Below are 26,215 nucleotides of genomic sequence, written 5' to 3' on the forward strand. Positions count from 1 at the left end.
CAAACCATATCCCCAGCACCTTCAGGTAATCTGACCTGACAGTGAAGGGGACAAAGGATCGGTCAGCCCAGTTCCCAAAGAACATGGCCTCGCTCTTGCCGTGGTTAACTTTGGCTCCCGAGGCCAGTTCGAACTGGTCGCAGATGCTCATCAGTCTGCGCACGGACAACGGATCCGAGCAGAAGACAACGACGTCATCCATGTACAGGGAGGTTTTAACCTGAGTGCCTCCGCTGCCTGGAATTGTCACCCCTCTTATGCTCGCATCCTTCCCAATAGACTCAGCAAAGGGTTCAATACAGCAAACAAACAAGACTGGGGAGAGAGGACAGCCCTGTCTGACTCGAAATTTGATTGGGAAACTTTCCGATTCCCACCCGTTGATTGAGACTGTGCTACTGATGTTTGTGTAGAGCAGTTGGATCCAATTGCAGATTCCCTCCCCAAACCCCATTTTTGAAAGCACGTCCATCATGTAGGTGTGCGATATCCTGTCAAAAGCCTTCTCCTGGTCCAGGCTGATGAGGCAGGTGTCCACCCTCCTGTCCCGTACGTAGGCGATCGTATCCCTGAGTAGCGCGAGACTATCAGAGATCTTCCTGCCGGGTACAGTGCAGGTCTGATCGGGGTGAATCACCAACTCCAGAGCAGATTTGACTCGACTGGCTATGACTTTGGACAGAATCTTGTAGTCAACATTAAGCAGTGAGATGGGCCGCCAAGTTTCATTAGCAATTTAAGCAGTGTGTGAGGATAGTGTAGTTTTCTCTGTATATCTTGACTGATGACAGGAGACAGACTCTGGTCAGTTGCTCCCTCTTCAAGGTGAAATGGTTTATTTGGGTCTGGGGCTGCCGGCAAATCATTTGCATGGTGACCTGTTAGAGCAGACAGATGGCCTCAGTGTGCTCTGGGTTCCGGCTGAACTGCACATCATCCACCTTTCCCTTTAACAGTTTGTACAGAGGTTTCACTAGTTCACCAAACCTGGAAATGAATGTCATCTGAGAGCCAGCAAGGCTGAGAGATGATCACAAGGCTGTTTAGGAAAGAGGGAAAGGGAGTCTGTGAATAAACTGTACCTTTAACTGAGCTTCTGTTCAGTCATTGAGATGGAGACTCCCAGTAAGGTTACATGATGTTGTGCCAATGACACCCTGCGAGGGTTAAATTTTAACCCCACCTCTTGTAATAACTACAGAAGCTCTTCCAGAACCAGTCGGTGTTCTTCCTTAGTAGTGGTGGCCAACTAGAAATCATTTGCATATTGTAAATAAATAACAATCATTGTGTCACCCAGTTCTGCTTTCCATTTATGCTCAGTGTTTACATTTTATTATGTGACGACATCATTGATGTTATTTTAATACTTTTTCAGAGCGGAAGGAGAAGATGATGTTTGCAGGTGAGAGACTTCAGATCCTGGGAATTTACTGTTTTTATTTTGTGAAGTTCAGGTTCTGGTCTGTGTGGCATGTTTAAGATTAATGAAAACATCAGCATTTTCAAAAGTCCTGTCTGAAACACTGTCTATAAATACTGTAGTGGGAAAGAGGGGATTGTGTCATAGGGTCAGGGTAACACATTCCCCAACACAGCTGTTATCTGTTTTTCCCTGTACGCCACTGATAACATGTAGAGTCATAGAGTCAATTACAGCAGAGGAGGCCATTTGGCCCATCGAGTCTATGCTGACTCTCCGTGGAGCTATCCAGTCACTCCCACTCCTCCACTCTATCCCCGTAGATCTGCAAGTTTATTTCCTTCAAGTGGCCATCCAATTTCCTCTAAGTCATTGTTTGTCTCTGTTTCCACCATCCTTGTGGACAGCGACCAGCCGCTGTGTAAAAAAAATGCTTTCTCATATTCCCCCTGCATCTCTTGCCCAAAACCTTCAATCTGTGTCCCCGAGTACTTGTACCATCAGTTCATGGGAACAGTTTTTCCTTGTCTAACTGATCTAAGCCTGTCATAATCTTGTACACCTCTATTAAATCTCCCCTTAATTTCCTTTATTCTAAGATTTCCAACCTAACCTTGTAATTAAAATCCCCCATCCCTGGAACCATTCTGATAAATCTCCTCTGCACCCTCTCAAGGAACCTCACATCCTTCCTGAAGTGTGGTGATGAGAAGTGGACACAATACTCCAGTTGGGGCCCAACCAAAACTTTATAACGGTTCAGCATAACTTAGATGCTTTTGTACTCAATGCCTCTATTTGTGAAGCCCAAGATCCCATATGCTTCACTAACCACTCTCTCTTGATAAATCCTGCCACCTTCAAAGATCGATGCACATGCACTCCAGGTCCCTCGGTTCCTGCACACTCTTTAGAACTATGCTATTAAGTCTTTGTTGCCTCTCCCTGTTCCTTCTGCCAAAATGCATCACCTCACACTTGTCAGCATGAAATTCCATCTGTCACCTATTCTACTAGCCTTTCTATGTCCTGTTGCTGGTGGTTCATATTATCCACACTTCCAAGTTTGGTGTCAGCAGCAAATTTTGAGATTCTACCTGTATTCCAAGATCCAGGTCATTTATTTAATTTATATATAGAAAAAAGCAGTGGTTCCAGCATTAATCCTTTGGGACACCATCCTCCAGTCTGAAAAACAGCCATTTACTACGATTCACTGTTTTCTGTCCTTAAGACCATTTTTTTTAACCAATTGGATACTGGCTGTCCTCATTTTTGTTAACTAGCCTTTTATGTGGTACTTTATCAAAAGCTTTCTTCAAATCCATATGAATAACATCCCCCACATTGCCTTCATCAACCTTCTCCGTTACTTAACCAAAAAATTCAATTAGATTAGTCAAGCATGATTTGCCTTTCACAAATTTATGCTGGCTATCCTTATTTAACTTGAACCTCTCTAAGTGTCTGTTATTTTTCCTGATTATTGTTTCTGAAACCTTCACCACTGATAAACTAACTGGCCTGTAGTTGCTCGGACTGCCCTTACATTCTTTCTTGAATGAGGATGTCACATTTGCCACTCTCCAATCCTCTGACATCTCCCCCAAATCCAGGGAAGAGTGGAAGATTATGGCAAGCCCTTCCACTATCTCCATCCCCACTTCCTTTAGTAACCTGGGATGTAAGCCATCTGGACCAGGTGACTTAACAACCCTAAGCATACCAAACATACTGTGTGCAGTTTTGGTCTCCTTATTTGAAGAAGAATGTAAATGTGTTGACAGTTCAGAGGAGGTTTACTAGATTGATACCTGGAATGAATGAGTTGTCTTATGAGGAAAGGTTGGACCGACAGGGCTTGTTTTCACTGGAGTTTAGAAGATTGAGGGGAGACTTGATGATAGATGTTTATAGGATCCTGAATGGTGGATGTGGAGGGGATGTTTCCTCTTGTGGGTGAGTCCAGAAACAGGGGGCACTGTTTTTAAAATTAGGTGTCACCCTTTTAGGACAGAGATGAGGAGAACATTTTTCTGTCCAGAGACTTGTGCAATTTTGGAACACTGCCTCAGAAAGCGGTGGAGGCGGGGTCATTGAATATTTTTAAGGCGGAGGTAGATAGATTCTTGTTCAGCGAGGGAATCAAAGGTTATTCGGGGGTAGATGGGAGTGTGGAATTCGAGACACAAACAGATCAGCAATGATCTTATTGAATGGCCGAGCAGGCTCGAGGAACTGGTTGACCTACTTCTACTCCTAAATCTTATGTTCATACCAGCCTTTTCAGTACTTGACCCCTCTCAATTTTTACCCTATCCATTGCCTCTACTCTCTCTGCTTTGACTGATAGTTTGTCAGATTGCACTTCCTTGCTGAACACCAATACCCCAAGTACTCATTAAGTGTATTAGCCTTGTCCTGCACCTCCAAGCATATATTACCCTCTTTGTCCCTAATCGGCCCCACTCCACCACTTCCTATTTAAATGCCAGTAGAATATTTTTAGGTTCCCTTTTATGTTGACTGCCATTCTATTCTCATATTCTCTCTTTGCCAGTGTTAGTTTCCTCTTCACCTCCCCTCTCAACTTCTTGTACATGGCCTGGTTCACACTTGAAGAATCCACCTGATGTGAATCATAAACCCTCTGTTTGTGTTTCATCATAATCTTTATCTCTCTCATCATCCAAGGAGCCCTGTTTTTGGTTCCCTGCAATATCTTCCCAAATCATTACTGTCACCTCACCTCCCTGTTTCCTTCTCTATCTTTTCTGAACACTTTGGGCTGGTGTCGTAAATAGTGAGGAGGAAATCCTTCGATTATAGGATGATATAGACGGGCTGGTAAGATGGGCGGTGCAGTGGCAAATGGAATTTAATCCGAAGAAGTGTGAGGTGATGCATTTTGGGAGGACTAACAAGGCAAGGGAATATACAATGGATGGTAGGACCTTAGGAAGTACACAGGGTCAGAGGGACCTTGGTGTACTTGTCCATAGATCACTGAAGGCAGCAGCACAGGTAGATAAGGTGGTTAGGAAGGCATATGGGATACTTGCCTTTATTAGCCGAGGCATAGAATATAAGAGCAGGGAGGTATTGATAGAGCTGTATAAATAGGCCACAGCTGGAGTACTTTGTACAGTTCTGGGCAGCACACTATAGGAAGGATGTGATTGCACTGGAGAGGGTGCAGAGGAGATTCACCAGGATGTTGCCTGGGCTGGAGCATTTCAGCTATGAAGAGAGACTGGATAGGCTAGGGTTGTTTTCCTTAGAGCAGAGAAGGCTGAGGGGGGACCTGATTGAGGTATACAAAATTGTGAGGGGCATTGATAGGTTAGATAGGAAGAAACCTTTTCCCTTAGTGGACAGGTCAATAACCAGGGGGTATAGAGTTACGGTGAGGGGATTTGAGGTTTGATTTGATTTGTGGTGGAGGGAGTGAATATTTGCAGATGGTGTGCCAATCAAGCAGGCTGCTTTGTCCTGGATGGTGTCGAGCTTCTTGAGTGTTGTTGGAGCTGCACCCATCCAGGCAAGTGGAGAGTATTCCATCACACTCCTGACTTGTGCCTTGTAGATGGTGGACAGGCTTTGAGGAGTCAGGAGGTGAGTTGCTGCTCTTGTAGCATGAATGGAGATGCTTAAAATCATGTCACCATCTCCCTGTTTTACTTGTCCCTTTGCTAACGTCATTGAATCTGAATCTGTTGGGAAGTGTGAGGGTCTGTTCCTGCTCATAGAGCAGGGTTCAGGGTCTCAGCGGCTGAACCAGCCAATCCTCAGGAAGGAGAGAGACTAAGAGAAATGGAATTAAAGTGAGTTACACTGATTATTAGACTGGGTTCAGTCTGTGTGTGACCTGTAGGTACAGGAATGTGATCCTAAAATGTAAATACACTGACCCGGTCTGTCCTGGGATTGCACCGGTGACGGTTCAAACTGTAGATGCCGAACTCCGGTTTATATTTTTATTGCAGAGCGTGTGACTCTGGATCCGAACACAGCGCATCCCTGGCTCATCCTGTCTGAGGACCGGACCAGTGTGAAACACGGAGACGAACGGCAGCCGCTCCCTGACACCCCGGAGAGGTTTGATTACTGGGCCTGTGTCCTGGGATCGGAGGGATTCACATCAGGGAGACATTACTGGGAGTTGGAGGTGGGGAACAAGACTGAGTGGTGGCTGGGAGTGGTCCGAGAATCTGTGAACAGGAAAGGGGGAATCGACCCGAAACATGAGAAGGGATATTGGATTGTGTGGCTGTTGGATGGAAGTTATTTAGCCTCCACCTCCCCGTCACGGACCCCCCTCACCCCGTGTGTGAATCCCCGGAAGATCGGGGTTTACCTGGACTATGAGGGTGGACAGGTGTCATTTTACAATGTGGACAACATGTCCCATCTCCACACTTTCACCCACACATTCACTGAGAGAATCTTTCCCTTCTTCAATCCGGGATGGAATATCGATGGGAAAAACTCCGCACCGCTGATAATTTGCGAGGTTAAAGGTCCCAATGCGGAGTGAAAAGATGTCTGATACCGGGTCCCGATCCGGAGTGAAAAAGTGTTTGTAACCGGGTCCCGATCCGGAGTAAAGTCATAGAGTCGTACAACATAGAAACAGGCCCTTCGTGTCCATGCCGACCATAATGCCTATCTATACTAATCCCATCTGCCTGCATTAATTCCATATCCCTCTATGCCTTGATCATTCAAGTACCTGTTCAGATGCCTCTTAAATGTCGTCACTGTGCCTGCCTCCACCACCTCCTCAGGCAGTTCATTCCAGATACCCACTATTCTTTGTGTGAAAAATGTACCCCTTTGCTCCCCTTTAAACTTCCTCCCTCTCAGCTTAAATCTGTGCCCTCTAGTTTTAGTCACCCCTACCATGGGAAACAAACTCTGGCTATCTGCCCTATCTATGCCTCTCATAGTTTTATATACCTCTATCATGTCCCATCTCAGCCTCCTTCACTCCAGGGAAAACAGATCCAGCCTATCCAATCTCTCTTGATAACTCAAGCCCTCCAAACCAGGCAACATACTTGTGAATCTTTTCTGCACCCTCTCTAGCTTAATCACATCTTTCCTGTAGTGCGGCGACCAGAACTGCACGCAGTACTCCAAATGCGGCCTAACCAACGTTATGTACAACTGTAACATGACGTCCCAACTCTTGTACTCAATGCCTCGGCCGATGAAGGCAAGCATGCCATACGCCTTCTTCACCACCCTGTCTACCTGTGTTGCCACTTTCAGGGAACTATGTACTTGCACCCCAAGGTCTCTCTGCTCAACAACACTCCCCAGGGCCCTGCCATTCACTGTATTTGTCCTGCTTTGGTTTAACTTCCCAAAATGCATCACTTCACACTTGTCTGTGTTAAATTCCATTTGCCACTCCCTTGCTCACTTTCCCAGTTGATCTATACCCTGTTGTAACCTTAGACAACCTTCTTCACTGTCTACTATACCATCAATTTTGGTGTCATCTGCAAACTTACTAATCATGCCCCTTACATTCACATCCAAGTCATTAATATATATGACAAACAACAGAGGGCCCAGCATCAATCCCTGTGGCACATCACTGGTCACCGGCCTCCAATCTGAAAAACAACCCTCCACTACCACCCTCTGCCTCCTATCACCAAGCCAATTTTGTATCCAATTTGCTAGCTCACCCTGGATCCCATGTGTTCAAACCTTCTGGACCAGCCTACCATGCGGGACCTTGTGAAAGACCTTGCTAAAGTCCATGTAGACAACGTCCATCGCCCTGCCCTCGTCAATCCTCTTGGTCACCTCCTCGAAAAACTCAATCACATTCGTGAGACATGATTTCCCACGCAAAAGCCATGCTGACTATCCCTAATCAGACCATGCCTTTCCAAATGCATATAAAATCCTGTCTCTCAGAATCCTTCCCAATAACTTTCCCACCAATGATGTAAGGCTCACCGGCCTGTAGTCCCCTGGCTTATCCCTGCTGCCCTTCTTGAATAAAGGCACAACAATAGCTATCCTCCAGTCTTCCGGTACCTCACCCGTGGCTAACGATGATACAAAAATCTCTGCCAGGGCGCCAGCAATCTCCTCCCTTGCTTCCCATAGCATCCTAGGATACACCTGGTCAAGCCCTGGGGATTAATCCAACTTAATACGCTTCAAAACCTCCAACACCTCCTCCTTTGTAATGTTGATATGCTCCAGGATATCGCTGTTCCCTCCCTTGAACTCACTAGCTTCCATGACATTCTCTATGGTAAATACGGACGAGAAACATTCATTTAAGACCTCACCCATTTCCCGTGGCTCCACACATGGATTGCCACACTGATCCTTAAGGGGACCTACTCTCTCCCTAGCTACCCTTTTACTCTTGATATACTTATAGAATCTTTTAGGATTCTCCTTTATCTTATCTGCCAGGGAAATCTCATGGCCCCTTTTCGCCCTCCTAATTTCCTTCTTAAGTGTAGTCCTACATCCCCTATGCTCCTTGACGGACTCATTCGATCCCAGCTGCCTATACCTGACATATGCCTCCTTCTTTGTCCTGACCAGACCCTCAATATCCCTCGTCAACCAAGGTTCCCTAAACTTGCCATCTAACAGGAACATGCCGGCCCTGAACTCTTACTATCTCGCTTTTAAAAGCCTCCCACTTGCCAGATGTCCCTTTACCTGTAAACAGTCTCTCCCATTCAACTTTTGAAAGTTCTTGTCTGATGCCATCGAAATTAGCCTTCCCCCAATTTAGGACTTCAACCTGAGGGCCAGTCCTGTCCTTTTCCATAACTATCTTGAAGTTAATAGAGTTATGGTCACTGGTCCCAAAGTGCTCCCCCACTGACACATCAACCACCTGCTCATCCTCATTTCCTGAGAGGAGGTCGAGTGTAGCCCCTTCTCCAGTAGGGCCATCCACATACTGCTTCAGAAAACTATCCTGGATGCACTTAACAAGTTCTTCCCTATCTGATCCCTTAGCACTAAGGCAGTCCCAGTCAATATTAGGGAAATTAAAATCACCTACTATGACAACCCTATAATTCCTACACCTATCTGTGATTTCCCTCCATATATGCTCCTCCACTTCCCTCTGACTATTGGGGGGCCTATAGTATAAGCCTATCAAAGTGATCACCCCTTTCTTATTTCTAAGTTCTACCCATATGGCCTCGCTGGACATTCCCCCTGGGATATCCTCTCTAAGTACTGCCGTGATGTCCTCCCGAATCAATAGTGCAACTCCCTCTCCTCTCTTACCTCCACCTTTGTCACGCCGGAAGGATCGGTACCCCGGAACATTGAGCTGCCCGTCCTGCCCATCCCTCAACCATGTTTCCATAATAGCTATAATATCTCAATCCTATGTACCGATCCATGCTCTGAGTTCATCTGCCTTACCTGTAAGGCTTCTTGCATTAAAGTAAATGCAGTTTAGCCAACCAGACCTTCCATGCTCCCTGTCCTGCCCCTGCCCCTGCCCGGCCTGCCTACTGGACTTGCTTGCTTTAACCTCTACATGTGCCTCAACTATCTCATTGTGTCCCACCCCCCTGCAAGACTAGTTTAAACCCTCCCGAATAGTACTAGCAAACCTCCCTGCAAGGATATTGGTCCCCCTCCAGTTTAGATGCAACCCGTCCTTCTTGTACAGGTCACCTCTGCACCAGAAGAGATCCCAATGATCTAAGTAGCTAAAGCCCTCCCGCATACACCAGCTCTTCAGCCATGTATTCATTTGCCTAATCCTCCTATTTTACCCTCACTGGCACGTGGCACAGAGAGTAAGCCTGAGATTACAACCCGAGAGGTCGTGCTTTTTAACCTTCTGCCTAACTCCCTACATTCACTTTGCAGGATCTCATCTCTCTTCCTGCCTATGTCGTTAGTACCAATATGGACCACGACCTCTGGCTGCTCACCCTCCCATTTCAGAATGTCCTGCAGCCGCTCTGAGACATCCTTGACCCTAGCACCAGGGAGGTAACATACCGTCTTGGAGTCTCGTTTGTGGCCACAGAAACGCCTATCTGAACCCCTTACGATAGAATCCCCTATCACTATAGCTCTTCCAACCCTTTTCCTCCCCTGCTGTGCTGCTGAGCCCTCCGTGGTGCCACGAACTTGGCTGTTGCTGCTTTCCCCTGGGAGGTCATCCCCTCCAACAGTGTCCAAAGTGGTATATCTGTTTGAGAGGGGGATGGCCACAGGGGACTCCTGCACTACCTGCCTGCGCCTACTACTCCGTCTGGTGGTCACCCATCTCTATTCTGCCTGTGCAGCCATTACCTGCGGTGTGACCACCTCACTAAATGTGCTATCCACGACGTCCTCAGCATCGCGGATGCTCCACAGTGAATCCACCCCCAGCTCCAGCTCCGTAATGCGGGTAGCCAGTAGCTGCAGATGGATACACATCCTGCACACAGGTCACCAGGGACACTGGAAGCGTCCCTGATTTCCCACATAGTGCAGGAGGAGCATATCACGGGGCTGAGCTCTCCTGCCATGACTTACCCTTAGGTTAATTAGTTACTCCCTTAATTAAAAAATACTGGTTATACTAGGGGCTTTGTTCTACCCACTACAATCTAAAGTCCTTGAAAAAAAACTCTAGTAGTACTAACCTTATCACCAGAGATTTTTTTCAACAAAAAAAACAACTTTCCCCCTTTTTTTAAGATATTCTAACAACTGCTACTCACCAACTAATCACCTTGCAGCTCCCTTCTGACGTCACCGTTGGCTTTTTTTTTCAAAACACCGGGTCCCGATCCGGAGTGAAGTGTCTGTGACTGGGTCCCGATCCGGAGTGAAGTATCTGTGACCAGGTCCTGATCCGGAGTGAAGTGTCCAGATTATGGAGCAGATTGAATGGAACTCACTGGAATTTTCACTTCTGAACAAATTTGAGATTTGCAGAATTGAAATAAAAATTGAATCTGTGGAGTAACAAAGGGATAATCCTTTAAAAAAACAAAGTTTGTGAAATGGACAGAAAGGCCTTTCCTCGGATGGTGTCATCTCCCCTCGGAGCACTGGGCTGGGCAAATATTCAACATTTAATCAATAAAATGTGAAATTGGGGACTCAGGAGTGACCCCGGGAAACCTCCTGAATGGAGATTAATTCAGACACGTGTTTGTAGAATGGGCTTTAAGAATGAGTTTGTTTTACCGTTTGTTCCAGCCCAGGGAATTGTTCCAGGAAAGTTTATTGACTCAGGTCATCAGGGCTCTGCTCCACAGTGTTTTATTAATGTAACAGTATTATAGCAGCACTGGGCTCATCTGTACTCTGGGAGTGACACACAGAGTGACCACCCCCAGGGATGTCAGCCCCGGGATCCAGCTCTTCCCAGGGATTATTCCTGAGTTTCCACCGCTCAATATTACTGGTTATAGTAAACAGTTCATTCTTGTAAAATAGATTGTATAAATAAATAATGTTATAAATAAACAACACACTGATTGGTGTTTCTACATTGCTGGATTTGTACAGAGTGAATAAAGAAATCTGTGTAATCAATGTGGTTGATTTGAGTGGTGTTTTATTACAGAAATTTGAAGCATTTCTCTGATCGTTTTGTGACTGCAGTTATTCTGCACTTTACTGTTTATTGACTCTTGTTGGCAATCCCGATCACTGCATTTCTGTTGAGGTTCAGGAACATCAGTCTAGAAATTGGTTATGGCTTCACTCTTAATTCATCTGTGCTACATTTCTCTGTAATTTAACACAGATACCATTACAGTTATTCAACCTATTTCTGTTAATTGGGTTAATGACTCTGCTAATGACTTGCAGTTTTCTAATATCACAAATCAACTGAAATATTTTAATATACAAAGTGACTCCTGACAACGCAGCTGCCCGCTGACAACATCAGAGCGTTCCAAGCTGCGCACATGCACGAGAGGCGTGTGCGATGGAGATAAGCGCAATGGCAGGAGGGAGTGGGAGTCTGTTGGAGTGGGATGGAGGTGGCAATAGCAGCCATTGAGAACATTTTCGGGTTGAATTTGTTACTCTGTGATAAATTGAGCAGTGCCACCTTTAATCCTGGCAGCTGCCTGAACGTCGCAGACAGTGACGTTTAAGTGGAAGAGGCTGCATTTGTATATGTGTTAGTACTGCACCACCTAATGGTTGCGTTGTCAGCAAACACAACCTTCAAAAGGCAATTCGGTGCTTCATTAAACCTCACAAACAGAAAGAAAATGTGTTGTTTATTCTATTACCACCTTGCTCCAGTCTGGAACCTCCCTGGTCTGTGTATCCCAGTAAACACACCAAGTAGTGCTCGGCAATTCTGACACAGACACTGCAGACAGATGAAGCAAATACTTTTATTTCTGTGTCCAGGGTGATGTGAATATACTGGAGGACTCTCAGATATTCTTCTGGTTATCTGTTATCTGGTTGTTCTGGTTATTAATCAGCAGTTCAAGAGGGCAGCTAACCACCACCTTCTCAAGGGCAATTAGGGATGGGCAATAAACGCTGGCCTAGCCAGTGACGCCCACATCTCATGAACGAATAACAAAAACTTTGGTATTTGTTTTGCTTTCCAGTGGCATTTCTGGAAATTGACTGCCAGTAGCGTTTGAAAACAATTGGTATCCCTGAGGATGGTTATCTCTGACTGGTGCCTGGAAAAGGAGTCATTTTTTCTTTGTGTAAGAAGTTCTGGTATGAGCACTTGAATTATTTTAGAACACAGGCTTACCACTTTCAAAGCCACGGACATGAGCTTGACTGCAGCGTGTTGGTTTTTTGGAATACCAACAATTTTCCTGTACATGCCCATATTTACAAAACTGGAAACAGGTCCAGCGAACCCCTACTGATTTATCAGCTGGGTTCCTTCTTTTAAAAGTTAGAGACTGGTCTGGTTTTCCTTCCCTACTCTCCTTTTTTTATCGAGCCCATTGCTGCTTCATCTGCATCCCTGCTATCTCTCCCTAGTTTGTAAGAGTTGCAAGACCCAAATTTATTCTGAGTTAAGAATTTGTGTATCAATTCATAATCATCGGCCATTTTTGCTGCTTCTCTTTCTCTTTTGACTCTGTTCTTCAATGTGGGTTCTTATACTATTGGGATGCTATTTTTAATTTCTTCCAACAACAGCACTTCTCTCAAGTTCTCATAGGAACTCTCAAGCTAGAATCATCATATCTAGCAATCAAATGTTATATGTTTAATTCTTCAAATTCAATGTAAGTGTGTGTGGGTCTCTTCTGGGTTTGTCTGAATCTCTGTATGCTGCTGGTACCACTCATATGCATTTAGAATTGCTGTTTTAATTTGTTCATATTCAGAGGAACTTTCTTATGATAACAGGGAAAGAGCTTCACGAGTTCTACCCCACGGACTCGCCTTGTAAGAGGAAAGTCCAAATTTTATTTATTTATTTAGAGATACAGCATTGAAACAGGCCCTTCGGCCCACCGAGTCTGTGCCGACCAAGAACCACCCATTTATATTAACCCTACAGTAATCCCATATTCCCTACCACCTACCTACACTAGGGGCAATATACAATGGCCAATTTACCTATCGGCCTGCAAGTCTTTGGCAGTGGAAGGAAACTGGAGCACCCGGCGAAAACCCACGCGGTCACAGGGAGAACTTGCAAACTCCACACAGTCAGTACCCAGAATTGAACCCGGGTCCCTGGAGCTGTGAGGCTGCGGTGCCGCCCCAATTCCTTCAGCCATTTTAGCCTGGCAGCTATTTGCTCAAATGAGATAAAATATGACTCATCCTCCTCCTCATTAAATTTTGGTACTAGTCTTGAGTGTCCTAGCATATCAAAGGTTTGCTCTGAATTGGAGATATTGGTGGCATTTTCATTATGGGTTTGCAGCCTTGCTAACTCAAACTTTGTTGCTGCGTCTCTTTGCAATTCTTTCTTCTCTTGCCTTATGAAACTCTCCCTTTTTCCTGTTGTAACTACATCTCCTCCGTTTTCAACTGTAACTGTATTTCTTCTGTTTTCATCTGCAACTGAATTCTAGCTGGATTATTTTTTCAGACTCTTGATTCTATGCTGTCTCTTCTGCTTCAGGAGTAAGTTTAAAATGGTGAGCGAGGCTTTTCACCAGTTCAGGTTTCTTTGCTTTTTGTTTATAAATGATTCCCACCTCTGTAGCTAAGCTTTTTAAATCCTCAATACTTAATTTGGTTAACTTATCATGGGCTATCTCTTCCTGCTCTACAAACTCCTTAACATTAAATGTGGCCATCTCTTTTTGTTTCTAGCAATGTAGAGAAAAATCAGTGTCAAGAAATCACATTTGGCCTCTAAAATTGTGGAAAAATAAACAATATTCCTCCCTTTTTCCAGATCTCTTGTTTGTCTGGTGGTTCAGATCCCAAACGAGCCCCCAATTTGTTATGGCCACATGGGGAGGTGTGGGTGGTTCCCACTGTTCAACTCCCCACCTGACGTCAGCAAGTGTGTTTTGTTATTTGGGTTTAACCTATTGGTGTTTAATTTGTCAACTGTGTACCATCTACAAGATGCATTGCAGCAGCTCACCAAGGCTCCTTTGACAGCACCTTCCAAACCCACGACCAAGACCACCTGGAAGGACAAGGGTAGCAGGTGCAAGGGAACACCACCACCTGCAAGTTCCCCTCCAAGCCACGCACCATCCTGACTTGGAACTATATCGCCGTTCCTTCACTGTCACTGGGTCAAAATCCTGTATCGTGCAGGCCCCCACCTGCCAAGAATGAGAGACATTGATTTTGCCACATGAACATTAAAATTTAAAGTTGTTGCTGGGAAGAAAAGGTCAGTTACAAGGGGTTGCCAAGCCCCTGACTGAAAAGACATTTGCATAGCAACCGACAGTACTTGGAAAAGACAAAGGGGCCACTCCCTGCTCCAATGAATCCACAATGGACTTTTGATTACGTTTAAGGTGGAGAGGCTAACATTCCAGGTTAACTACTAAGATGGCCGAACACACAAACAGACGTGGTCAGACCAGTTTGGTCACATGACTGGATGTTGGAGTGTTTTGAATTTGAACTGCGAACATCTCTCTCCTGTCTGCTCCCATCTCTTTCTCAAAGAACTGGAGACCCATTGAAGACACATGAACCCCAAGAGAGAAAAGTCTCCTCCAGTGAACAAGGTTTAAGAAGAATACTGTGCCTCAACGAAAAGCAAGACTACCTACAAAAGGACAACAGTGAGCTCGAAGCACAGTAACAAGAAACTCTTCTGATATTGCCTCAAACCTCTCTATTTTTCCTTCTGCTTTTTTCTGTCTGTATTTGACAGTGTGTATCGCTTTTGCATGCTAGCGTGGGGCGTGGCGTGTATCCGTAGGCGTTAACCAAATTAGAGTTTAAGTTTTAATAAATTTCACTTTTCTTCTTTAAAACTAAGAAGGCCTGTTTGTGCTCATTTCTTTGCCTTATAATTGGAAAGCAGTGAACAAGGATTCACCAAGGGGAAGCTGAAAACAGACATTTCGGGGCTCATCTGGGATTTTACCCACAGACAAATGAGCGAAATTGGCAGGGTGAAGTCAAATTGTTTCCAGTCAAAAGAGCAAGGTTAATACAGGTTTTCTTGTGGTTGTGTTAGATTGAATACTAACATGTCTGTTACTGAAATGAGTGGCTCTCCAAGCCAGGGTGAGGCAGACATTTAACACTGAAGTTAAAAGCACCTTCTGTGGAGGTATTGAGAAAAATGGCTGAGCAGTGTGGGATCACTGTATGTGGCAAGGCTAGGAAGTCTGAACTCCGAAGGCTAGTGGCCAACCATTTTCCCTTGAATCTGAAGAAGCAGAAGCAGGGTTGGAAGCAGACCCAGAGGGTACAGCTAGCAAAGATACACTTAGAACAGAGGAAACCTGAATTATAGAAAGGAGAAAAAGAGACAGCGAGAGGGGCAGGAGAGGGAGAATGAGAGGGCCTTCCAGAAGGAACGGGAAGCGAATGAAAGGCAGGAGAGAGAGAGAAAGAATGCAAAGAAAGACAGTTGAGGTGGTTTGAGATGACTAAGGGACGACAGAGTAACCCCAGTGAAAGCATAGCCAATATGGAGGAGCATAATTTAGGGCTGGGTACAAAATTGCTAAACCTCACTCAATTAATTCCAAAATTCAATGAGGAAGATCTGGAAATGTTTTTTGTGTCTTTTGAGAAACTGACCAGGCAGCCAAAATGGCCAGCTGAGACCTGGTCTCTTCATCAAATTATGAACTGACCAAAAATACTATCCACAAGGCATATGAACTAGTACCCGAAGCCTTTCGCCAAAAGTTTAGAACTCTCAAAAAGCAAGCTAATCAAACTTACCTGGAGTTTGAAAGAATTAAGCAATTGGATTTTGACCAGTGGCTGAGGGCTTTTAAAAACAGCTCACTATGAGACACTCGGAGAAGTAATTCCGTTAGAGGAATTTGAAAACTCTCTCCCACTCTTAATAAAGAACAATGTAGAGGAGCAGCCAGTTCAGGGAGCCGGGCAAGTGGCCGTTCTGGCCGATGAGTTTGGGGGAGAACTTTTCCTAATCACCCCCACAAATCCGAAAAGGACACAATATGACTGAATTTTACTTCCAGTTTGAAAGAGAGGAGTGGGTCTCAGACTAGTATTTTAAACTTGAATTAGGGCGATTATGTGGGCATGAAAGCTGAGCTAGCTGAAGTGAACTGGGTTACTAGGCTTGGAGATAGATCAATAAAGAAGCAGAGGCAGACATTTAAGGGGATATTTCACAATACTCAGAATAAGTACATTCCTACTATAAATAAAAATTCTAAGGGGAGGACCCACTATCCATGGTTAACTAAAGAAGTGAAGGAAAGCATCAGACTTAAGGAAAAGGCATATAATTGCGCAAAGATGAGTGGCAATTCAGACAATTGGTCAGAACATAAAGAACAGCAGAGAATGACTTAAAGATTAATCAGGAGAAAGAAATTAAAATATGAGAGGAAGCTAGCTATAAATGTAAAAATGGATAAGAGTTTCTACAGGTATTTAGAAAGGAAAAGAGTAAGTAAAGTGAGTGTTGGTCCTCCAGAGAGAGAGAATGGGGAGCTAATAGTGGATATTAAAGAAATGGCAGATGAAATGAGCAAATATTTTGCTTCTGTCGTCACTGTAGAGGATATAAAAAGCATTCCAGTAATAGTTGTAAATCAGGAGGTGGAAGGAAGAGAGGAACTTGGTGAAGATACAATCAGCAGGGAAGCAGTACTGAGCAAACTGATGGAGCTGTGGGTTGACAAGTCCCTGGGTCCTGATGGACTTCATCCTTGGATCATAAAAGATGGGGTTAATGAGGTAGTAGATGCATTGGTGTTAATCTTTCAAACTTTGCTAGATTCTGGAAAGGTTTCATCAAACTGGAAGGTAGCAAATATAACCCCCTCTATTCAAGAAGGAGGCGCAAGAGGGGGTGAGGCATAAAGCAGGTAACTGCAGGTCTACATGGGAAAGGTGTTAGAATTGATCATTGAGGAGGCTGTAGCTGGGCACTTTGAAAAACTCAAGATAATCAGGAATATTCAGCATAGTTTTGTGAAAGGGAAATCATGTTGAACCAATTTATCTGGCGGCGCAGTAGTTAGCACCACAGCCTCACAGCTCCAGCGACCCGGGTTCAGTTCTGGGTACTGCCTGTGCGGAGTTTGCAAGTTCTCCCTGTGTCTGTGTGGGTTTCCGCCGGATGCTCCGGTTTCCTCCCACCTCCAAAAGACTTGCAGGTTGATAGGTAAATTGGCCATTGTAAATTGCCCCTAGTGTAGGTAGGTAGTAGGAGAATGGTGGGGATGTGGTAGAGAATATGGGATTGGTGTAGGATTAGTATAAATGGGTGGTTGTTGGTCGGCACAGACTCGGTGGGCCTAAGGGCCTGTTTCAGTGCTATATCTCTAAAAATAAGTAAATAAAATTTGAGTTCTTTGAAGGAGACACATGTGCTCTGGATAAAGGGGAACCCATTGACGGACTGTACTTGGATTTCCAGAAGGCATTTGACAAGGTGCCACATAAAAGGTTATTACGCAAAGTAGGAGCTCATGGTATAGGGGGTAACACATTGGCATGGATAGAAGATCGACTGGTTGGCAGAAAACAGAGAGTAGGCTTAAATAGGTCCTTTTCTGATTGGCAGGAAGTGATGAGTGGAGTCCCACAGGGGTCTGTGCTGGGCCTCAACTTTTTACAATTTATATCAATGATTTAGATGAGGGGAGCGATGGCATGGTAACTAAATTTGCAGATGACACAAAGATAGGTAGGAAAGTATGTTGTGAAAAGGACCTAAGGAGGTTGCAGAACGATATAGATAGGTTGAGTGAGCAGGCGATGGACATTGAAGTCCCCCACCCAGAGTACATTCTGTGCCCTTGCCACCCTCAGTGCTTCCTCCAAGTGCTGTTCAACATGGAGGAGTACTGACTCATCAGCTTAGGGAGGGTGGGAGATGGTAATCAGCAGGTTTCCTTGTCCATGTTTGATTTGATGCCATGAGACTTCATGGGGTCCAGAGGTGATGTTGAGGACTCCCAGGGCAACTTCCTCCCTACTGTATACCACTGTGCCGCCACCTCTGTTGGGTCTGTCCTGCCGGTGGGACAGGACATACCCGGGGATGGTGATGGCAGTATCTGGACCATTGTCTGTCAGGTATGATTCCGTGAGTATGACTATGTCAGGCTGTTGCTTGACTAGTCTGTGGGACAGCTGTCCCAACTTTGGCTCAAGCCCCCAGATGTTAGTAAGGAGGACTTTTCAGAGTTGACAGGGCTGGGTTTGCCGTTGTCGTTTCCGGTGCCCAGGTCGATGCCGGGTGGTCCGTCCAGTTTTATTCCTTATTATTGGCTTCATAGTGGTTAGATACAACTGAGTGGCTTGCTAGGTCATTTCAGAGGGCATGTAAGAGTCAACCACATTGCTGTGGGTCTGGAGTCACATGTAGGCCAGACCTGGTAAGGACAGCAGATTTCCTTCCCTAAAGGACATTAGTGAACCAGATGGTTTTTTGTAACAATTGACAATGGTTTCATGGCGATCATTAGACTAGCTTTTTAATTCCAGATTTATTAATTGAAATCAAATTCCACCTTCTGCTGTGGTGGGATTTGAACGCATGTCCCCAGAGCAATATCCTGGTTCTCTGAGTTACTGGTCCAGTGACAATACCACTACGCCACTGCCTCTGCTAACCTCTCACCTGCTCGTGTAGCCATGGTTCAGTGTCTGCTCAATGGTAACCCCTCACCATGGGGGATTCAGCTATTGTAATGCCATTGAATGTCAAGGAGAGATGGTTAGATTCTCTCTTGTTTGTGATGGTCTTTGCCTGGCACTTGTGTGTCATGATTATTACTTGCCACTTATCAGCCCAAGCCTGGATAGTGTCCACGTCTTGTTGCATTTCTGCATGGACTGCTTCAATGTCTGAGGAGTCACAAATGGTGCTGAACATTGTGAAATCGTCAGCGAACAACCCTACTTGTCACCTTATGATGGAGGGAGGGTCATTGATGAAGCAGCTGAAGATGGTTGGACCTAGGACACTACCCTGAGGAATTCCTGCAGTGATGTCCTGGAGCTGAGATGAGTGACCTCTGACAGCCACAACCATCTTCCTTTGCGCTATTGTTACGACCAGGTGAGCAATATGTCTAGGGGTCTTTTTCTGTCTCCACTTGGTCTTACTGTAACAGGGTTTAATTTGAAACACACTGTGTTTTAAGCTCCCTTTTTGTGAATCCTTGTTCACAACTTTCCAAGTATAAAGCAAAATAAAAAATATTGAACCTTAAACTTATTCTCTAATACGTTTCACACCTACGGATATATGCTGCGCTCACGCTAGCATGCACATATGACATAACCATGCAAATAGGGATAGAAAAGACAGAGGGAAAGATAAGTAGAACAGTTTGAGGCAATGTCTTGCTACGGTTTCTCGAGCTCGCTGTAGTCCTTGATTGAAGATATGGTGTTTCCGTTGGGGGCCAATAATCTTCTAACAACCATGTTCACGTAGGAAACATTTCTGTCTTTCTGAGTTGACGTGTCTTCAATGGTTTCAGTTCCCTGAGAGATGAACGGGTAAGCAGATAGGACACAGGCAGAGGAGATCTCAGTCCATGAGCACATGGTGTTCTCGCTGGAAATTCCTTTGGGAGTTTAAAATTCAAAATAAAGCTCTCAGGTGCTCAGCAGGTTCGTCATGTGACTAATTCCTTATATGGAACAGTGTCTTCAACATCCACAAGAACTGGTTTGACCACTTCTGTGTATTGGAAAACAGGGACTGGCTGCCCTTTGTTTCCACATTGTCTTGCACGATGCAAATGTTCTTCCAGTCAGAGATTGCAATTTTTTAAAGTTTTAATGTTCATGTGGCAACGTTTATGTGTGCCTCAGTCTTGGCAGGCAGGGTTTGCCTGACAGATCGGTATGACTCCAACCAGTGGAGTGTTTACTGCCTGATTCCCATTGACTCCAGTTTTGCTAGGGCTCCTTGATGCCGTACTCGGTCAAATGCTGCCTTGATGTCAAGGGCAGCCACTCTCACCTCACCTCTTGAGTTTAGCTCTTTTGTCCATGATTGAACCAAGGCTGTGATGAGGTCAGGAGCTGAGTGGCCCCGGTGGAACCCAAACTGAGCGTCACTGAGCAGGTTATTGCTTAGCAAGTGCTACTTGATGGCACTGTCAACAACCCCTTCCATCACTTTACTGATGATTGAGAGTAGACTGATGGGGCAGTAATTGGCCAGGTTGGACTTGTCCTGCTTTTTGTGTACAGGACATACCTGGGCAATTTCCCACATTGCCGGGTAGATGCCAGTGTTGTAGCTGTACTAGAATAGCTTGGCTAGGCGTGCGGCATGTCATGGAGTCTTTACTTGATATCACATGGATTGAATCGAATTGGCTGAAGACTGACGTCTGTAGTGCTGGGGACTTGAGGAGGAGGCCGAGATGGATCATACACTCGGAACTTCTGGCTGAAGGTTGTTGCAAATGCTTCAGCCTTGTCATTTGCACTGATGTGCTGGGCCCCCCCATCATTGAGGAAGGGGATATTTGCGGAGCCACCTCCTCCTGTTAGTTGTTTAATTATCCACCACCATTCACTATTGGATGTGGCAGGATTGCAGAGCTTAGATCTGATCCATTGGTTGTGGGATGTTGCTTACGCTGTTTGGCATGCAAGTAGTCCTGGGTTGTATCTTCACCAGGTTTACACCTCATTTTGAGGTATGTCTGGTGCTGCTCCTGCCATGCCCGCCTGCACTCTTCATTGAACCAGGGTTAATCCCCTGGTTTGATGGTAATGGTAGAGTGGGGGAACTGCCGGACCCTGAGGATACAGAGTGTGGTTAAGTACAATTCTACTGCTGCTGATGACCCACAAAGCCTCAAGGATACTCAGTTTTGAGTTGCTAGATTGATTTGAAATCTATCTCATTTAGCACAGTGGTAGTGCCACACACGACTGAGCCAGCGGCGCTTGAGACGGCTTGGCCATTTGAGCCACCCAGAGTACATTCTGCACCTTTGCAACTCTCAATGCTTCTTTCACGTGGTGTTTAACATGGAGGAGTACTGATTCATCAACTGGGGTTGAGGGTGGTGGTGGTGGCAGGTGGGAATCAGCAGGAGATTTCCTTGCCCATGCTTGACCTGATGCCATGGGAATTCATGGGGTACGGCGTCGATGTTGAGGAATCCCGGGGCAACTCCCTCCCCACTGTATACCACTGTGCTGTCACCTCTGCAGGTCTGTCCTGCCAGCGGAACAGGACATATCCGGGTATGATGATGGCGGTGTCTGGGACATTGTAAGATATGATTCAGTGAGTATGTTTATGTCAGGCTGTTGTTGACTTGTCTGTGGGACAACTCTCCCAACTTTGGCACAAGTCCCCAGGTGTTAGTCAGGAGGATTTTTGCAGAGTCGACAGGGCAGGGTTTGCTGTTGTCATTTCCAGTGCTGAGGTCGATGCCGGGTGGTCTGTCCGGTTTCATTCCTTATTGACTTTGTAGTGGTTTAATACAACTAAGTGGCTTGCTAGGACATTTCAGAGAGTATTTAAGAGTCATTCTCATTACTGTGGGTCTGGAGTCACAGGTAGAGAGCAGCGATGCATTGACAGGGAGTCTGGAATTCCAAGATGACTTTATACTGCACAGAATGTACTTGGGACGTGTTTTGTATATGTTTGAGCAAATTAAGTTTATTTTACAGAAATAGAAATCTATCTTGAGATACTGAAACTCTGTCTGGGAAATTTTGGGGTCTGTGGATTCACATTTCAGGCAGTGCTGCCCTCCCAGACCCTGATAAAGAGGAAGTCGAAGAGGAAGTGTGGGGGTAGGATTGTGGGACAGACCAATGGAACTGGGAGGTGGTGAAACCGTATCCTATTGGGATTGAAACTTTCCCCTACAAGAAGGGCACTCGTGCCAATCGAGCAGGGAAAATACACAGGTTATGATGTTTTGAGATGCAAATTTCATCGGACTGAGAGATAAGCAGACATATTTGTAAGACTGGAAAAATGCAGAATGAAGGGGAAAAGAGAGAGGAGCGAGTAATGTTGATTTGAATAAAATTACTTCTTATATTGCAAAGATATTGTCCAGGCATATATTGTTCAAAATATTCAATAACATTCACAATATGCAACATTGGGGTCTATAATATATACATCCTTCCTGGCTGTTAAGCAGTGCCTGTGTGGGGCACATGGAACTGAAGGCAAGTTATTGACCTGGTTAGGAAATTGGCTGAGTGGCAGGAGACAGAGAGTAGGTACAATAGACAGGTATTCTAATTGTTAGGATGTGGCTAGTTGTGTCCTGCAAGGATCTGTGTTGGGGCCTCAACTATTCACTGTTGTAATGGACAATTATATGCAAAGACAATTGCAACCCATCAGGTGAGTAAGTTGTGTTTTAATCAGAGTTGATCACAGGATATAACACATTAGTTATACAGCAGAAACATGTGACTGTGACTGTGACAAGTAGCTGGTACCGGGCTCTGTTGGACAGACAGGCTGGTGCGGACTGTTACGTGAATTGAAATATTAAAGCACCGTATTATTTATATCCTAGCCCTCATGCATGCGCATATACATTCAATAACTGGGAAAAAAAGGGATTTTTGTTCACAGCTGTTACAAATAAATAGAATGAATAAAGAAAAATACTGAAGAGATGGAAGTCCTTTGTTTTGGCGAGGTATTCCAAAGTCAAATAGTTGGCTACCACTAGGAATCTTTCCAGGTGAGCTTGATGAACAGTCTGTTTGGGTAGGCATTCAAAGAAATTTAACTGTAGAAGGCTTCACATAGGTCCTCCATGAGGCTGTGCAGCCACCGAGGTTTCAGTACTCACACAATTGATGTAAAGTTCATTTGAAGATGCAAGCTTTCTGTAAATATTCAGTGTTTCTTAAAAATGCAGGAGGCAAGAGTACCATTTCATACAGGCTTTTGCTTTTCAACGGCAGGAATTCTTCAAAGCGAGGTAACAGTTATCTGTTTTTTTGTTCTGATCTCCTGGCAGGTCCAGATGCAGATTCCAACTGCCTCTTTTTGTCCAAAAACCAGGATCTTTTAACAGTTCAAGATGAAACCGAAACTTTTTTCCAGGCAAGTCTCATGCTAATCATAAATTCTCTCTCGTCACAACACAAAGTAGCTCTTAAGTCAAACCCCCGATGGTGTTTACTTGAAATCACCTGTTTTGCAGTAAAAGCTTGTTTACTGGTCAACTTTTGTTGAACTTCCTTTCAAAAAAACACCCGAAGTTCGGCCTCTTCAGTTTAAAAGTATAGATTTCAGGTTTTAACAGAAATATATGGAACTCTCGTAACAGTACTAAGCTCCATCTGCTTGAACAATAAGAGTGTTGTACCAAAGTCAGTTTGGATCCACTCTACAGGCTCTCCTCGACCAAGCTCCGCAGAGCATGCAGCACCATCAGTCCTTCTGTACCAATTCAATGACAAATCACAGGATCTGCTGTACCCTCAGTATGTCTCACTTTCATCTCTTCCCTTATCCCTATCACACATCTTGTAAAGACATCCTGTTTTTCTGCCTTTCTGAGCCATGTAGTTTTATCTCATTCAGTCTAATGGTCACTCATTGTAACAGTTACCAGCTTGTTTTAAATATACCAATAGCTCATCATGAGCTAGTCCCACCTGCTGACTCTCTACAGCTGTTTTTCAGTTTACCAATGCCTTGTTATTATTAACTTCATTTGCTCTCCTTTTCTGATATTATGACCTCCTTACCTCTTGTCATATATATTCTTGACCCACAACCCAGATTATTCTGTCGGTCAGGTACATACATTTTCCAGTTTACTTCTTAATATTTGACTGTATTTTCCATACAGGTTTATACCATTAATTCATATTTACATCTTTCCAACAACGCATGAATTCACTATTTAGATGATGGGCTGGAAAATCACAGATCCAATTTTGCCGATGTTACAATGATAGGTGACATTGTAAGCAGTGTAGCTGAAAGCATCAAATTACGAAGAGATATTGATTGGTTCAGTGATGGTGAAAAGCTAACTATAATGGGGGTCCAAAGAGACTTATGGGGTCTGGGAACATAAATCATTAAAATTTAAAAACCGGTACAGAAAATAAACAAAAGGATTAATGGAATTCTGGCCTTTATATCTAGAGAATTACAGTACAAGGAGTTAGAAGTCATGCTTCAACTATACAAAGTCCTGTTCAAACTACACCTGGAGTTCTGTGAGCAGTTTGATCGGGGGGTGACCATACGAACATATGAATTAGGAGTGGAAGTAGGCTGTTCAGGCCCTCGAGCCTGCTCCACCATTCAATAAGATCATGGATGATCTGTTTGTGTTTCAAATTCCACACTCCCATCTACCCCCAATACCCCTTGATTCCCTTTCCTAACAAGAATCGATCTACCTCCACCTTAAAAATATTCAATGTTCCTTCCCCCACCAGCTTCTGAGGCAGAGAGATCCAAAGTCGCACAACCCTCAGAGAAAAGATTTCTCCTCCTCTCTGTCCTAAAATGGCGACCCCTAATTTTAAAACAGTGCCCCCTAGTTCTTCTGCAGACGTGTTTGACCTGGATCGCCTTGGAATCCAAAAGCTCCCACATAACACAGCTGCAACAGAACACGTGTCATGGTATTGTTATTTGTACTATTGGTTAATTTACTTTAATCACTTTCTTAATTAACTTAGAATAAGTCCTACATATAGTAGAATTTACTCTGCTTATTAAATGCTAGTACCACCTTCAACTGAGGTTATACTTTTCTTGATTACACAGATATGTAGATCTTCCGACTGGTAATAGACCTTACCAATGATAATAAAGTTTTGGCAATACTAATAAACCTTACTACTGTTCATAAACCTTACAAATATTGTTAACGCGAATAATAATAAAGCTTATGTATTAAGTTGTCTAATTTGAACTAATACACCCCCTGCTGGTCAGTCTATTCCTCACTCTAGTTTTTAGTTTATATGCTAATGAATTGATCAAGTCTTATTTTATATATGATCCAGTTCTGAAGAAGGGTCAGTGACCTGAAACGTTAACTCTGCATCCCTCTACACAGATGCTCCCAGACCTGCTGAGTATTTACAGCATTTTGTGCTTTGATTTCAGCTTTCAAGCATTTGCAGTATTTTGCTCTTATTTTACACTTGATTGATTGAGATTGAATTAAATTACAAGTTTACCAGTATACTCACCCCGGCCGGCTTTCTGTTTCACTGCTCTCTCTGTTGATTGTGACGTCACTCTCACTGTCACTGGGTCAAAATCCTGGAACTCCCTTCCCAACAGCACTGTGAGTGGACCTACCCTCCATGGACTGCATCGGTTCAAGAAGGCAGCTCACCACCTCCTTCTCAAGGGCAATTACGGATGGGCAATAAATGCTGACCTAGTCAGTGACACCCACATCCCATGAATGAATTAAATAAAAAACTCCATGTGGCAGTGAGTTCCACATTCTCACCACTCCCTGTGTAAAGAAATTCCTCCTAATATTGGAGGAAAGATGACTCTCCAAGGCCTTCCAGCATCACTTGATGTTTTTGTTTTCAGGTCCATCGTCCCTGGGAAGGATCCATTGAGCACAGAGACCTGTGTTATGGAGTTGTCTGGGAGGACCTAACCTCGACAGAAAATCCACTGCATCATCTCTCCAGACTTCCTCTGTAAACAAACATTCCAGATACAGGTGATCAACCTCCTCTGCCCCAGTGTCAGGGGTCAGCTGTGACTCAGTGGTAATGTTATTCCCTCTAAGTCAGAAAATAGTGGGATTGAGTTCCACTCTAGGGATTTGTGAGTATAATCTAGACAGACACTCTCCTGCAGTACTGAGGGAGTGAGGGAATGTGAGAGGTGGTGTTTTCCCAATGAAACATTAAACTTTCTTCTTAGATGAATGATAATGATTGTTTGGCTCTGTTCTAACATGGACAGGGGGATTCTCCCCTGTGTTCTTACTGATATTTATCCCTCAATAAACACCGACAAAACAGATGTTCTGGTCACTTGTTCCATTTCTGTGTTCAAGGTGACTGATGTATTTCCCTACATCACCACGGTGACTACACTTCAAAAGTATTTAGTGTTCTTTAAAGAACTTTGGGACGTCCTGGCATTGTGAATGGTGCTATATAAATGCAATTGTTTCTGTCTTGCAAAGAATATCAAACCTCACAGTC

The 26,215-nt window shown here is 44.4% G+C and overlaps 1 protein-coding gene across 1 annotated transcript in view; it reads left to right on the plus strand.

The window, feature by feature from the left end:
• Positions 1 to 10,247, plus strand: part of LOC137346341 (E3 ubiquitin-protein ligase TRIM39-like) — a 41,257-nt gene extending 31,010 nt beyond the window's left edge. The window contains exons 6-7 of the mRNA XM_068009852.1: positions 1,379 to 1,405; positions 5,410 to 10,247. Of these exons, the coding sequence (XP_067865953.1) occupies positions 1,379 to 1,405; positions 5,410 to 5,960 (578 nt within the window). The 3' untranslated portion in view covers positions 5,961 to 10,247. The remainder of the gene's footprint in view (positions 1 to 1,378; positions 1,406 to 5,409) is intronic.
• Positions 10,248 to 26,215: the final 15,968 nt, after the last annotated feature.

Source organism: Heterodontus francisci, chromosome 29 (assembly GCF_036365525.1).
Source record: "Heterodontus francisci isolate sHetFra1 chromosome 29, sHetFra1.hap1, whole genome shotgun sequence".
Taxonomy (NCBI): Eukaryota; Metazoa; Chordata; class Chondrichthyes; order Heterodontiformes; family Heterodontidae; genus Heterodontus; species Heterodontus francisci.